The sequence below is a fragment of the Archocentrus centrarchus genome, chromosome 13 (genome assembly GCF_007364275.1).
Source record: "Archocentrus centrarchus isolate MPI-CPG fArcCen1 chromosome 13, fArcCen1, whole genome shotgun sequence".
NCBI classification, from domain to species: Eukaryota; Metazoa; Chordata; class Actinopteri; order Cichliformes; family Cichlidae; genus Archocentrus; species Archocentrus centrarchus.
The window spans coordinates 35,518,731-35,534,738 of record NC_044358.1 but is presented as its reverse complement, the minus strand read 5'-3'; the positions used below and the strand labels follow the sequence as shown (position 1 = coordinate 35,534,738).

At 39.4% G+C, this 16,008-nt stretch overlaps 1 protein-coding gene across 3 annotated transcripts in view; it reads left to right on the top strand.

The window, feature by feature from the left end:
- Nucleotides 1-11,909, top strand: part of ets1 (v-ets avian erythroblastosis virus E26 oncogene homolog 1) — a 35,841-nt gene extending 23,932 nt beyond the window's left edge. For all 3 annotated transcript variants that reach the window (XM_030744893.1, XM_030744894.1, XM_030744896.1), the window contains 7 exons: nt 820-939; nt 1,555-1,755; nt 2,049-2,126; nt 2,629-2,880; nt 4,523-4,783; nt 8,584-8,702; nt 8,850-11,909. In XM_030744893.1, the coding sequence (XP_030600753.1) occupies nt 820-939; nt 1,555-1,755; nt 2,049-2,126; nt 2,629-2,880; nt 4,523-4,783; nt 8,584-8,702; nt 8,850-9,065 (1,247 nt within the window). In that variant the 3' untranslated portion in view covers nt 9,066-11,909. The remainder of the gene's footprint in view (nt 1-819; nt 940-1,554; nt 1,756-2,048; nt 2,127-2,628; nt 2,881-4,522; nt 4,784-8,583; nt 8,703-8,849) is intronic.
- The last annotated feature ends 4,099 nt before the right edge of the window (nt 11,910-16,008 follow it).

Genomic DNA, 16,008 nt, shown 5'->3' with positions numbered 1-16,008 from the left:
AGCAGCCGAGGTGACATCATCACCTCATCCCTTGACCCTTGACCTGTCAGAATGTTTGACCCCATGCTTGGTCCTGTGACAGTAGGCCCACTGTGTCGGGGCGACATGGTAGGAGGGCTAGCAGGGGTCATAGTGTCACTGATGGGCACCGGCCACTGCTCTCCCACCCAGGATGTGCAGGTAGAAGAGGGGGTAGTGTTTGAAATGTTTGTAAACAAATGTGGGATTTACCAAAGGAGTCTTAAAAAAACAAAACAAACAAAAAATACTCCCATGACACTTAATTTAAAAACTACTACATATGTTTTAATTACTTCTTATGCATAGATTTTCTATTATAAAGGCGGTGTACACAAAGCGACGCAGTACTCCCCTTGGTTTTTAAACAGGTCAGATCCAAAGCTGTGACAGTCCTCGTTTCAGCAGATTGGAACCAATATGGAGACGGTGTCTGTCTAGACGGAATGTAATTGTTGAACCATGTTGTTGATCACGGTAGATATAAATGTTTGTGTGTGTGTGCGTGTGTGCGCGCGCGTGTGTGTGGGGACGAGGATGCATGCGCGCATCTGTGCGAATGTCTAACCGAAGCACACATTCACAAGACTCTTCCCGCCGCCTCTTTGTCTCAATTAAATTTTCCATTCAGTAAGCTTTATCGGCATGAAATATAATACAGGATGCATTGCCATAGCTTGGTTTGTCAATAGGAATGAAAGCAGCATGTAATATTAGTAATTCAGATTTCAGGTTTAACCGATATTAGTATTACTCAAAATAAAACTGGAATAAATCTTCTTTGTCATTTGTGATTGTCAGATCCAGAGTGTGGAGATGTCCCCCTGCTAACTCCAGGAAGTAAAGAGATGATGTCCCAGGCTCTGAAGGCCACCTTTAGTGGCTTTACAAAGGAACAGCAGCGACTCGGCATTCCCAAAGGTAAGACTGCCAGTTGCTTTTACTCTTACTAGTGCCTGTTAACATTTTCGTTTTAAAAATCAAATTGCAACACGAGCACATCAGATATCAGACGCGCACATCTGTGGTTCTTTCACATTACAACCTTCTTCAGAGGATTCAGAGAAAGCAGCTTTTAGAAAGACTGACTAAAAAGGAAACGCCCAGTGATTCCAGAAACTGAGCTACATTATATATTTATTTCGGTCTGGGCAGACTGACTGACTGCAACATCCAGCCCTGACACAGAGACAAGACAGTGAAGATTTAGCATTGAAAACTGAAACCAGAGAGCTCCTTCATGCTGTTTGGAGCAGGATTTTAAGCATCCCCATGTAGTTCTATGAGCTGCAAATTATGATTTTTTTTTTTCCTTTTCATTACCACTGCGGTTCATAGTCACTTCTTCTTCCCATTTTGTTGTTGATTATTGAGTGAAAGTTGGCTACAGTTTAGAGTGCTAAAATATGAAAACTCAACATTTAAACTTTCCTGTCACATCATTCTCAAGTTGACCTAAATATTTGAATAAATGTCTATACAGTGTAACCATGTCAGCATGTAGCAGAAGCACTAACCATTTGTAATCCTGTGCAGATCCTAGACTGTGGACAGAAAAACATGTGGCTGAGTGGCTAACGTGGACAGTGAATGAATTCAGTCTGAAGAATGTGGATTTTGAGAAATTTGGCATCAACGGAGCCAGCCTGTGTGCGATGGGGAAGGAGCGCTTCTTGGACTTAGCGCCTGACTTTGTGGGCGACATCCTTTGGGAACATTTAGAAATGCTTCAGAAAGGTAAGGCCGTAAAAATTAGAAACCAAGATGTTGATTTTCTGATTATAAGATGGTTTAAAAGTCTCAGTTATGTGATGCAAGTTAAAAAAGAAAGCTCTCACCCCCACCAGCTGACATCACCACTTACTCCAATTTAAGACTCTGCTGGTATTCGCTTTTGTAACGGGAGCCAAACAGGAAGACACAATTTAGCTCAGGGTCATTAATTTTTGATAATGCAGGATGCAGCTACATGATACATGAAATCAATGATGAGGTCACTGATTCTCATTCTCCATCTATTTTTCATGAAGAGGATACAAAGCATTACCCCATGAATGGACTGAACTCTAACTTCCAGGAATCCCGCTATACCTCAGACTATTTTGTCAGTAAGTACTCATCACAGTCACAAATCCCCAAAATAAAATGCGTCAAATATGAAAGGGAATGTAAATCGAGGAAGTGGATGATGTGGTCCAGTGACGTAAATGACAGAGATTAGGGTTAGGGTGGGAAAAAAAAAATCAGTTAGTCATGCCACATCAGTGTAGCAAAAGTCACCCTTTTTCCCATTTTTTTTCCCACTTGGATTTATTTCCTGTATATTGATCGTCAGTACATCTTTGCAGCTGTAGCTGAATAGTGACCATGCATTCATGGTTAGGTTAGGGCATAATCAATATTCCTGCTGAAAATCTACAAGATTGTTCTCATCTGCTCAAGCCTGTATTTTGTTTTGGGCTATTCACACACTGAGAATCTCAGCAGTGGTTCAGCACAAGAGGGATAATGACTCCACTCCTTTAAGATTGATCTTACTCCCCTGTGTTGCTCCTTGCTTGCTTTCCTTCTCTGCTTTCCATCTACACTCATTTCCCTTTGTATCTCCAGGCTATGGTGTTGAGCACGCTCAGTGTGTCCCTCCTTCTGAATACTCAGAACCGGGCTTCATCACAGAGTCCTACCAGACACTTCATCCCATCAGCTCAGAAGAACTGCTGACGCTCAAATATGAGAGTGAATACCCTGCTGCTGTCATCCTACGGGACACGGCCCTCAACTCCATGCCGGGAGACTACTTTTCTGTCAAGCAAGAGGTGGTGTCACCTGACAACATGTGTGTGGGACGCCTCAGCAGCAGAGGTGAGAGATCATACAGTGCATAAGTATGCAGTTGAGATTTAATAATATATTAAGAATTTAAGATCAGCCTTGCAGTGAAAACGCAGTGCATTTTATGTAATGCTCAAAGGTTTGCTTGGATTACCTGCTTAATAAATGCATCCACATGCACTTGCATGTGTTTGTCTTGCATGTAGAAGTTGAAGGTTTCTGTGGGTGTCTGCCTGCGTGTGATTGTGCTGAAGCTACCAGAATCTTGTCATGCCACATCAGTGTGCAAGTATTAGAAGAGAAGAAAAGCAGGCCCTCTGGTTGGCTTGTGGTTCAAGCAAACCCGACTCGTACACTTTAGACTGAGTTGGGAAAAAAAAGAAAACTCTATTGTTTTTGTCAGAGTGATACACGAACCAAAGCCACAATGTGTTCTGTTCTTGCCGCATGTCCCTTATGTAAAACAGTTCAAGTGGTGTAACCTTCAAAAAAAAAAAAATTTTTTTCTCTTTCTTGTTTTTCTTGCCCTCTTTTCTTTGACTCAACCTTAGAGTTCTGGGTAAGGAGATAGAGGTGTCATCCTCAGCTAGCAAGCGTGGGGTTTTCTCATGAAACTGTTTGCTTTTCTGAATGCGCAAGCTTGTTTTCTCTCCCAGCAATAGTTTACAGAGGAATTAGCTGTATGATTTACATTTTTAGCCATAAAGCTAGGGTTTTCTTCTCACTAATCCCCAGCTGTATAAATTAATAGCAAGTGCCATGTAAACCAAGCCTCTATCCAGTGCTTTAAGCATTTGCCTGCAAGGCTCGAGATCCAATCCCCATGCATCACACCAGGTTTTTTTTTCTTTTTTTTGCGCATTGACTTTGCTCTCCCAACGTGGGAAAGTATTTTGTAGCACAATTGAGATCCACATGTGGCTTCAATTTTACCAGCTGAAGATTTCGGCATCAATAGAGGCGCAGCATTATCTGTCATTTGTTAATGACTTACCATTGAATGACTCCTCTTATCGTCCCCAAGGCCAAAAATAGCGGGACAATTTGTGTGAATGTCTTCCATTTAAAATCAAACCCAAATGCTGGTTGTAAAAGTGAAATGAGGTGTGAAATGGTGAGACGTGGCACTGTACAGAGCAAGAAGCTATAGCTTAGCGAGAAGCAGCATAATTTACTTGTAAGGTGCTGCTAATGCCCCTTTCATCACATTTCTACCAGGGTTGTGCAATTAATTGAATTTTTTTTTCAATTGTTCAGTTTTGGCATCCCAAAATCTAGGAAAAAAGGTAAATAGGGATTTGTCATAGAAATGGATCCGTGTCATAAATCAAGCGCGCTCGTTTCTTTTTCATCTTGAGATGACTAGAAAAGAGAGATAATGCGACTGTGAAAAATTGAATGATGTTATAAAACTCGGTGAGTAATTGTTAATTTGCAGTGCCAGTGTTGACGAGAATCATCTTGAGATTTTTGCCATAATCAAAATAGGCCTACACACTCAAGGTTAAATATCATATAGCTTGTCTACTTTGACCCCCCCCCCCCCTCGCTCCAAAGGAAAAACATATTACTGAAATCTCTCCTGATACAAAGTTAGGGTAGAGTTTGTAAGTTACACCCTGTATAACAATCTCTTTTTTTTTTGCCATTTCCTTTCACTCTTCCCTTCCAGGTAAGCTTGGTGGTCAGGACTCGTTCGAGAGCATTGAGAGCTATGAGAGCTGCGACCGATTGACCCAGTCGTGGAGCAGCCAGTCTTCGTTTAGCAGCCTGCAGCGGGTACCGTCCTATGACAGCTTTGACTCAGAAGACTACCCCGCTGCCTTGCATGGCCACAAGCCCAAGGGCACCTTTAAAGACTATGTGAGGGAGCGCTCAGACCTCAGCAAGGATAAACCCGTCATTCCAGCAGCAGCACTGGCAGGATACACAGGTAAGATGTCTAGAGATCAAACTTTATGCATTATAAAGTGCTTTACATTTAAATAATGATGTTGGTCTTGCTGTTTTTTTCCTGATATTAAATGCGTGCCAACAGTATACTTTTACGGAAAGTCACTCCAATTGTTGATTTTCTGTTTACATTTTTTTTGGGACTAAAATCCAAAGTGCTGCAACACACTTGTTGACGCTCTGCAAAAGCCCCAGATCTTAGGTTGTCAGAATGCAACACTTTTAGACCAAAGAAGAAAAAAAAATAAAGAGAGACACCTTTAACCCAGGCAACATAAGTTACGCACATCACAGGAAATAAAACAGATTTTACTTGTGCCTCCTTTTACTTCACTTCTTTTTCTCTCGCTTTTTTTTTTTTCTCTTCTGTCTTCTCATCTACCTTCTTCTTATCAGCAACCCGCATCTCAACCTATTTTTTCCAGGTCGTCCTAGCAACGCTCGTGAAGCTTAGAAATTATGCCTGCCCCTGCACATAACACCAGAGTAAAATAATCTCTTCATCTCACGAGGCATCTTCTCACTCATGCATACTCAAAAACGCTGGTTTATGTATGTTCTTCAAGTTCAATAAGATGTGGAGATATTTGAATGCTCTTGTGTAGCGAATGCACTATTTTTGCTTCAGGCATGGCTTTTGGTTTCAAAAAGGTGCAAAAAAGCAAACAAAAAAAAAAAACCTGCTGCTGTTACTGCCTCATAACAGTTTATCAGCACTGAGCCATAAATTCGACTTTTATGTTTGTACGAACCAAGAAAGATGACAGAAATAGCTTGGTGTTCTTGGTGCTGAGTTAGTTAATGTCAAATGCCATATGAACCTATGAAGAGAGTAGCTGTCGATCCCTGTGCGTAGTACAGGGTTTGATTCAACTTATTCTAGTTTTAAAAGTGAACTGTAAACACAGCTGAACACTGATGCTGAATCGACTCTTAACAGAATGTTTGGGACTTTTTCAGTCTTGTTTAAATTAGAGTCACACGGCAGCACAGATTGCCAGCATTGGAAAAGGGGAAATCCAAGCATATTTTCCAACGTCACAAACAATGCATACATCAGATCTCAACAGAGTGCTCAAAAGTTGGTATGCACAAGTTAATTGGTCAGCTGTATGGTCATTAGTTCAAAAGTCACTTCTAGAACAGTGAGTCATTTATAAAATGTTGGAAAGATAGTTATGCACAATGTCAAAGCCTCGCTAGAGTGATCTAAATGTGTTTTCCTCCCTGCTAACTGTGCCAGCACAGTCATTACAAACCTGCTGCAAGCAGTCACCATGTAAACAGTTTTTAAACAAATCATAGCTGCAAAGTTTCCTCGTCCATATGTTCCTTCTGCACTTTTATTTATTTATATTTGATATAAAATATAATTTCTTTACTGCATGTGTCAGCTCCAAATAGTGTATTTGGGGAGAAAGTACGGCAACTGTTTTCATCCCAGTGCGTAGTTCTGCATCCTCACCGAGGAGAAGACCTATTTCGAAGTTTTTAAACTATTTAAAAAAAAAATGGAAAGATGAAAAATAATAATGCTATAACACTCCAATTTTAAGAGAAAATTTTCCAGCTGCTGCTCTGGTCCCTGCTATTCTGAAGAGCAGTGTAAAGACAGTTGTGGTCTTTCAAAGAGTGAAGCATTTTTGTGTGTTTGCCCATGTGCACTTGTGGGTGGATGAATTTAAAAAAAAAAAAAAAAAAAAAAACACAAAGAAGATCTGGGGAGCAAGACAGAGAAAGAGACCTCTCTCTAAAAAGTTTTTTTTTTTTTAAATCCCTCAAAATAAAGAAATAAGCTCTTATACAATTCCAAAACAATGTTTATGACAGCTTGACAGCTTGCTCTTGCTCGACTTCCTGTTTAAGTCACAGGGTGACAGGTGACACTTGTAGCGAGGACAGGGAGCCTGATAAGACTGCAGGGAGATAAAGCTCTAGTTGCCATCTGCGTGGTTTCCTGTGACAATTCATCATTTGCACCTCTGCCTGCAACAACATCAGGAACAACCTTACAACACAGCAAACTCTCATTTTGTATCATAATATTTCATGCTCTCGCGGTCTTTTCCAATCTCTCTCTCTGCTGTTACATGTATTCACTCGTACACACAGGGGCCTTTTATTTGCATTGCAGCATTGCAAGTTGTCAAAATAGTCACTTACAAGTGGATATTAAGTGGTCTCACCTTTTCAAAAATGGCAACCACAACTTTGAGTTGTCTTTCTTTAAATAGTTGCATAGGTTTAAGACTCACAGTGTGTAGATGGGACTAGATACTGATGAAAATGTGCCCCCCTGCTGTTCACTCTTTTTATTTATTTATTTTTTTTTCTCAAACTGCATGCTTATTCAGTGAGGCCCATTGTGCATTAGGATTCTAACTTATTTTCAGAATTTTTTTTTTTTTTTAAAAAGGGTTACCTACATTGTGGCGTGAGAGCTCAAGGTTCTGGTATTACCCTTATGTGGGCTCACTGTTACTGCAGCAGACTTGCAGGAATGCGAGTCAAAGCTTTCTGTATGAGTGACACCCAGTGTTAAAGAGCCACTTATTTTCCAAACTCAGAATGGCTGCTGTCATGCACCTTCTTCAGCCTTAGTAAGGCCTAGAAGGGCTCTAAATTTCAAGTGTTCAGCCCACACGTCTGTTTCCCTGAAAGCTTTTGTTTTTGTTATAAAAGGGTACGTTTGGTTTTCGGAGGCACTCGAGAGAGGTGACTTTTTGCTTAGCTCCAGTTTTGCTGAGGCGGTGTGCTGCACTGGCAGGTGTGATTTCAACATGCAAGCCTCAAAAGTGGGTGGGTTCATGTATATGCTGAAAAAAAACAAAAAAAAACCACACGATCAAAGTGTGCTGCAGTGAATCTAGTTCAGAGACAAAACCAGCCTTTTTTTGTCGCCTTTGTTCTGCTTTCCCTCCTTTTTTTTTTTTTTTTTTTTTTTTTTTTCCATGAACTCTAATAAACTTTTTTTTCCCTGCAACTTCAAAGTGACTTTTATTACCTTTATTTACTTTAATTAATTTAACTTTACTCTTGAAAAATGCATCCTACTGTAACATTGCAGATGACTTTGCAACTGCTCTCTTTCTTAAAACAGGCTGTATTCAAGTACAGTAGATGTGCTGCTGAAGCCTAAAGGCAGCCCCTCTTATTTTAAAATAGTGATTTCATCAGTATGGAACTCTTACAGACACTGACTCTCACTCTAGATTCACATACTGCGCAGGGCAACTGGCAGACAGGGGAATGCATGATGAATGAGACTGTTGTACTTAGGACGACATTTGGTTCCACTGCTGTACTTCAGTCTGACCCAGATTAGAAGGTTTTCTTTGTTCCTCTTTTCAAACTAAGCGAATAATGTGCATGAATATTTAAAACTTTCATATATAGCATGAATAATTAGTATTGTACTTCTTTTGACTCTGACTTTTTTTTTAAACTTTATTCACAAAACAGTACATTGTACATACAGTCAGTGCTGTTTCTTAGCAAATTCTACATTGCACATGGAGTGATGCTAATACTGTATGCCTCTTATCATGAACATGCTCTTGATACAGTGTATTGTTATAGTAGTTTATTTCCATAAGCTATTAAGCAGGCTATGGGATTTGGAAGCACTCCCAACAACTGGATATCTTTGCTCTGAACTGACCCTCACCTCAATCAATCCCCACAACAACCGGCATCTGCGCAAACAACAATGTGTCCTATCAGTGTAAATGGCTCTTCTTTAGATGAACACCTTCTCTCCCTCCCCCATCTCCTCTGCAGGCAGTGGCCCCATCCAGCTGTGGCAGTTTCTTCTGGAGCTACTGACCGACAAGTCTTGCCAGTCCTTCATCAGCTGGACAGGCGACGGCTGGGAGTTCAAGCTTTCTGACCCAGATGAGGTGAGAGGCTGTGACCCCGCTGGTCATGTGGCACACGTGCTGGGAGGTCTTAAGTAGTTTTTAGTAGTAGTATTTTATTTTTTATATATATATTAAAATGTAAACTATGTGTGTTTCTAACACATCCTGCTCACTGTGCTGTTTCAGGTTGCTCGAAGGTGGGGCAAAAGAAAAAACAAGCCCAAGATGAATTATGAGAAGCTGAGCCGTGGCCTACGTTACTACTATGACAAGAATATCATCCACAAGACATCTGGAAAACGCTATGTCTACCGCTTTGTCTGTGACTTAAAAAGCCTGCTGGGGTACACTCCTGAGGAGCTGCATGCAATGTTGGATGTAAAGCCTGATACGGATGAGTGAAATCAGAGATAAAAAAAAAAAAATAAGAAAAAGGAAGTGAAGACAAAAGTTAACGAGCCACTTGGACTGGGGTTCATAAAGTGGTCTTAACCATTTGATAGAATTGGTAAACCAATTATTTTGGGGACCAAAATTTTTTTTTTTTTTTTTTTTTTTTTTTAAATGAATAACTGTGGTCAACTTTGAGCTCCCGTCTCTCAGACCATATTTTAAAAAGAGGGCGCTCGCCAAAAACCTGTATTCATACCCTGTTGCATTTGAGATGTGTGTGCACGCAAGCACGCGCGCTCGTGTGCGTGTGTGCACGCACGCGTGACTTATACTGGTGTTATTTAGCAGCTCGAGGCAGACGAAGCGTTATCAGGTAGACTTCAGGTTCTGTTCTGACTAAGTAGCAAAGTGGGGGAGAATTAAGAAAGAGACAATAAAAAAAAAGTTGGGCTAAACAGAGCGGAAAGTTCCCGCTAAGAAAACGGTTGCCAAAAAATGCAAAAACTGAACTGAGGAAGGTATAATGTCATACTTGCATACACGCTTACTGTTTTTCTCTTTGGCAGTGACAGACTTTTCAGCTAGCACCAAAAAAAAAAGTGACTTGTATAAATTTCTGTTTAAGGAGCATATGCTTGTGCCAGTATTATATCATTGATTACGAAAACGTCCACTGTATATCTGCAGGTAAGCGTTGTGAAGGGTATTTTTTTTTTCTCATATTCTCAGTGAAGGTATTACAGTGGAACCAAATGATGCCAAGTTTTACTAATCTGTTCTCATGGAGCCTTTAACTGAAATGTGCTGATTCGTTATCAGACAACACTATAGACACTGGCCCCTTACTTTGTAAGTGTGTGTGAAGACCTAGTGAGGTTACTCATAGCAAGAGTGTCTGAAAGACAACTGAAAGTAGCCGTTGCTTTTGAAACTGACACGTTCACCTTTATGTATATGTTTGCCACCTCGTTAGAGACACATATTGTGACTGAAACTTGTGCATTTTTTTGCATATACCACCGGTATTAGCAAACTGTCGATGATCTATGTGGGGAAATTCAGGAGTTTTAATGTGCAGGTTAGATGCATAATTTCAGTTCACTGCCCATGTAAGCTTAGCTTTAGACATGTTTTAATAATCGTGTTTGCCTAGACAGTAAAAATCACAAGTTAATTTGCTGATGGAGTTATTTTGCTGTTCTTTTCATGTGTTATGTTGTGCATTTTGGCCATAAGGAAGAGTAGTATAGTGTGAAGGTACAGTGCAGGAAAGCGGGTCTGGTAATAGAAAAACTTACTATAAAAGTTGACTATAGAGAATCAGAAGCTTTAGGGGATAGATGAAGGTGATGGATGATGTAGGTGATCTCTTATGATGTCTAATGGGGAAGGATTGATACAAGTGATGCAAATTAGCTTGCTTGAGACAAACAGGACTGATGGTGGATGCTTGCATTTCAATTTTAAGTTCTTTTGCAACTTACCTATGAGCAAAATAATATTGTTCAGAATTAATGACTGGTTACATTTAAGCAAATTGGCAACAGTTTCCTCCCAAACAGTGGGAACAGTGGCTGTGCGCTAGTCTTATGGGAAATGCCAAAGTTGAGTATTATATTAGAATACAATGTTATTGTTTACAGTGGCTGAAAGTTACCCATATGGATGAAAATAGCTTCTGAGATGTCTATTTGTACAGATTCTGTTTCATAATGCTTTACTGAGATCCAGATTACACAAATAAGCAAGAGACAAAGCAGGAATAATAACCAAAACCCATGTGAGGTCTTTGGCCACGGTGCACCCACAAAGTTAGAAGACAGGGACCAGAAACCTCTCGTGTATTTGTAAAATGTTGTTTTTCATCTTTTGTTAATATGTTAGAAAGCACACAGCTTAAGGACAAAGAGAAACCCCTTTGCTGATTTTTGGTTTCCCACTGAGTTTAGAAAAGAGATGATGTATGTGTTCATACTGTCTAAGTGGTGACTCAATATTTCCATATCCAACATAAAGAATTGGAAGTTAAACAAATCAGTAAGTAATAAGCTGCACTGTATGTTCATTCCTCTTTTTGTGTATGTTGACGCCAGTGTTATTTTTTTGTTTTTGTTTTGTTTTTTTTTGTATTCAGGTATTTTTCCGATGTCAGTATTCTGTATTAAAGTGAGCTTTAAAGATTTATTTTTTACCTATTTGTATAAAAAAAATTTTTTTTTTTTCCTCCAACACAAAGTCAAAATGTTAGTATTGGCTTCGTAAGATTAATGTGCTCAAAGAAAACATTTCTGTTACCTAAAATGTTAATATTTTGACATTTATTTTGTCGGGAAATTATACTGTTGTTAAATGTCAGAGTCTACGGTCTACTGCAGGTAGTATGTATTAATGAACCCTAGTCAGGCAATTGTATACTTAACAATATTTTGTGGCATATACATATCTCAGAATGGATTCAGAAGGAAATTGTTTTGGATGTTGTTTTTTTTTGTATATTTTATAGTGTCTCTGTATTTTTGTTATGAGATCATTTTTTATTGTATTTAGTTCACAAGCATTTGAATATTTTTCAATAATTTATATTTTATAAAAGACGAGATGCAGACAGCTGGTGCTTTCATGGGAATTTAAAGGTAGCGCAGGACAAAATAATGTAGCTAATTTCTTCTTGTTTTTATTTTGTAATTCTTTTTTTATATAGAAAATAGACCTGTCTGCTAGAGGAAAAAAAAAGGCTGATGCTGGCCCATCAATGATTTCTGCTGGAAAGGTTTTATAAACTGTAGCTTCTATTTCCAAAATGTACTTAATGTACTTCGAAATGTTATAAAATATATGTGAAGAAAGATTTTATCACTGGGTGTGGTGTTTTTATTATGAAAGTTCATATGAAAGGTTGTTCTAAATGATATGTTATCTGTCTATTCCTCCATACATCTGTCCACCTATCCAGTGGTTTCCAAACTTTGTTACACAGTTTAAATGTAGATGTAGTAGCATTCAAAGTGATCAGTGCGTAACAGTAAGAGTAGCGGTGGTGAAAGTGTAGAGACTTCATATCATTATTGACGATAGCGGAGAAATTTAAAAATTGAATATTCATATTGTGTTTATAATACACATATGAAAACATTGCAATTATTTGTGTAATTGTTCTCCAGTTTACAGTCTCTTTACACCTTCCTTTATTTATGCTTTGACTAGTTCATTTCTCAAAAAGAATCCAAGTAAATAATGAGTTTTTCTGATAGTGTTATTAATATTATTAACATTTCTATAGATATTGTGATAATACCATTACTGTGAAGCCAATTACATTGCATCAACTCACTGCATTTAGGTATGTAGCCATGATCAAGACGACCTGCTGAAATTCAAACTGAGCATCAGAATGGGGAAGAAAGGCGATTTAAGTGACCTTGAAGGTGGCATGGTTCTTTGTACCAGAAGGGGTGGTCTGAGTGTTTCAGAAACTGAACTGCTGAGATTTCCCCACACAGCCATCTCAAGGGGTTTAGAGAGAATCATCTGAAAAAACAAAAATATCCAGTGAACATCAGTTCTCTGGGTGAAAATGCCTCGTTGATATCAGAGGTCAGAGGATAATTGCCAGATTGCTTTGAGCTAATAGGAAAGCAACAGTAACTCAAATAACCACTTGTGACAACCAAAGTATGCAGAAGACCATCTCTGAAAGCACAATATGTCAAACCTTGAAGCAGATGGGCTACAGCAGCAGAAGCCTGCACCGGGTGCCACTCCTGTCGTCTCAGAACAGGAAACTGAGGCTACAATTCACGTAGGTTCACCAAAATAGAAGATAAGGGAGGACTGAAAAAAAAAAACCGTTGCTTGGTCTTATGAGTCTTGATTTCTGTTGTAACATTTGCATGGTTGCATCACAACTTGGCATAAACAACATGTAAACATGGCTTCCTTCTTTCTGCCTTGTATCAGTGGTTCAGATTGGTTGTGGTGTCATAGTGTGGGGGATAATTTCTTGGGCACCTTACTACCAACTGTGCATTGTTTAAACACCACAGCCTATCCAGGTATTGTTGCTGACCACGTCCATGTCCTGTATGACCACATTTTCTGCTTTTAGCAGGATGACATGCTGTGTCACAAAGCTCAAATCATCTCTGTTTTTATATTTAACATGACAATGAGTTCACTGTATTTAAAAGATCTTCACAATCACCAGATCTCAAGCCAGTAGGGCACCTTTGGAATGTGGTTGAATGAGAGATTCACAACATGGATGTGCAGCTGACAAATATGCAACAACTGTGTGATGCTGTCATGTCAATGTGGACCAAAACCTCTGAGGAATGTTTCCAGCACTTTGTTAAATCTGTGCCATGAAGAGTTCAGGCAGTTCTGGCAAAAGGGGGTCCAACTCAGTACTGGCAAGGTGCACCAGATAAAGTGTCTGATCAGTTTACGCCTAATGTGTTTATGTATGTATAGTTTCAATTCACTGATGAATAAAAACAAACATAAATGCACAGAAAAACTGCTTCAGTAATAACCTCAAACTCCTTGCTTTGTGAGTCATATCGTCCAATTAGTTTGCTATGTTGTGATTATAAAATTTTGGCAAAGGTCCTTGCTGGCAGACTTGAAGATGTTCTTCCTAAACTTACCCATCCAGACCAGACGGGCTTTGTTAGGGGCAGGCAGATTTCCAGTAATTTGCGACGTCTCTTTAATGTAATTTATCAGCGCCATGATGTCGAATCTGAAGTAGTGATATCCCTTGACGCCCAAAAAGCATTTGACAGAATTGAATATGACTTTTTGTTCACTACACTCAAAAAATTTGGATTCGGCCCAGTTTACTGTACTTGGATCACCATTTTGTACACAGCACCACATGCGTTGGTGCGAACAAATAAGGTCACTTCTAGTTTCTTTCCTCTCTCACGTGGAACTCGACAAAGATGCCCCCTTAGCCCCCTTTTGTTTGATATCGCTATTGAACCTCTGGCAATCATGATAAAGGACTCCGCTAATTTAACTGGTGTGCAGAGAGGTTGGCATGTAAACAAATTGTCCCTTTACGCTGATGACCTCCTCCTTTTTCTGTCTAAACCCAGTACCACAGTACCTATTGCTCTAAACCTAATTGAAAAATTAGGACAGGTATCTGGCTATAGATTGAATCTATCAAAAAGTGTTATATTCCCAGTCAACGAAAAGGCACGTCAAATGACCTTCCATATTCTCCCCTTTATAGTCAGTAAAGATAGTTTTGAGTATTTGGGCGTCCGCGTAACATACAACTACAGTTGCTTGTTTAACAAAAATTTCACTAAGGCACTGAATAAGGCTAAATTAGACATGGAGAAGTGGTCAAAACTCCCTCTGTCTCTTGTAGGAAGAATAAACTCAGTCAAGATGACAATCATGCCAAGGTTCTTATTTCTATTTCAAACTATACCAGTCTTTATTCCTAAGAAGTTTTTCAAAGAACTAAACAAACATATATCTGTATTCATTTGGAATAAAAACATTCTGAGAATTAGAAAGGAATATCTAGAGAGACACAAAGAGGAGGGTGGATTATCCCAACCTAATTTCCTTTACTATTACTGGGCAACCAATATCCATAAGTTTTTGTACTGGTTTATGGATCAGTCGGATGCTGAATCTCCAGATTGGGTCTACCTGGAGCAACATTCTAGCAGTCCAGTTTTGCTTAGCTCATTAATATGTAGCCCTTTACCATTAAGTAAATGTCACGGGACAAACAATCCATTTGTTGGGGGCTCTCTAAAGATATGGTCCCAATTTAGGACCCATTTTCGATGTAGAAACTGCATCTCCTGTGCGATGCAATGTCCAGTTCACCCCATCCATGATAGATCCATCTTTTCAAAAGTGGCACGAGAGTGGCATAACTTGCATAAAGGACCTTTTTGAAAGAGGCCAATTTAATTCTTTTGAACAGCTAAAAAGGGACTTCGGTGTCCCTCAGGGTGACTTCTTTAGGTATCTCAAAGTACGCAGTTACGTGAAAGCTAATTTTTCATTAACGCTGCCTCGAATAACGTGGATTGATGAATGGCTTAGTATCAGCTATATATGGCAAAATCCAGAACGCTGCATCCCCATCACTTAGACATCTGAAAGAATCATGGGAAGAAGAGTTAGGGGAACTATTTACTGATGCAGCCTGGCAGGCCGCAATTTAAAGAATCCACTCTTCTTCAATTTGCATTAGACATAGCCTGCTACAGTTTAAGGTGCTGCACAGATTACACCGGTCCTCTAATAAACTATTTAGAATGTTTCCTGGCGTAGACTCATCTTGTGTTAGGTGTGGGCACAGCCCTGCTGATCTCAGTCATATGTTCTGGCTTTGCCCCAGGCTCCTCCCCTTTTGGGAGTCAATCTTTAGGACGATTACATTTATATGTAAGAGGAATATTGATTGAAGTGCACTAACTGCCTTATTTGGGGTTGTCCCTCCGACAACACCAATAACAACGCAGCAGGCCAATGCCACAGCATTTGTTACACTACTTGCAAGACGCCTAATATTAGTCAATTGGAAGAGAGCTGCTCCTCCGTCTCATAAGCAATGGATAGAAGATGTTATGTTCCATCTGAAGCTGAAGCAGCTGAAACATACAGTTAACGACTCAATTCAACAATACAACATCACCTGGCAGCCATTTCTTTTGTATTTTGAGACAAAGATATCCTGAGCATATAGCTCCTCTTCCCCTCTATATCCTCCTCCCTTCCCCTCCTTCCTGTTATATATATGATGTCAGCACCTGTTGCCATTTTGGTTCTGTTTTTGTTTTTGTTTCATTGTTGTTATTACATGTTTAAAACAAATAAAAAGATTTGAATAATAATAATAATAACCTCAAACTCACAGTGGTACAAATTTGTCAAACATCCATCCATTGTACTGCTGTGGTGCTTCAAAGAGGGTGTA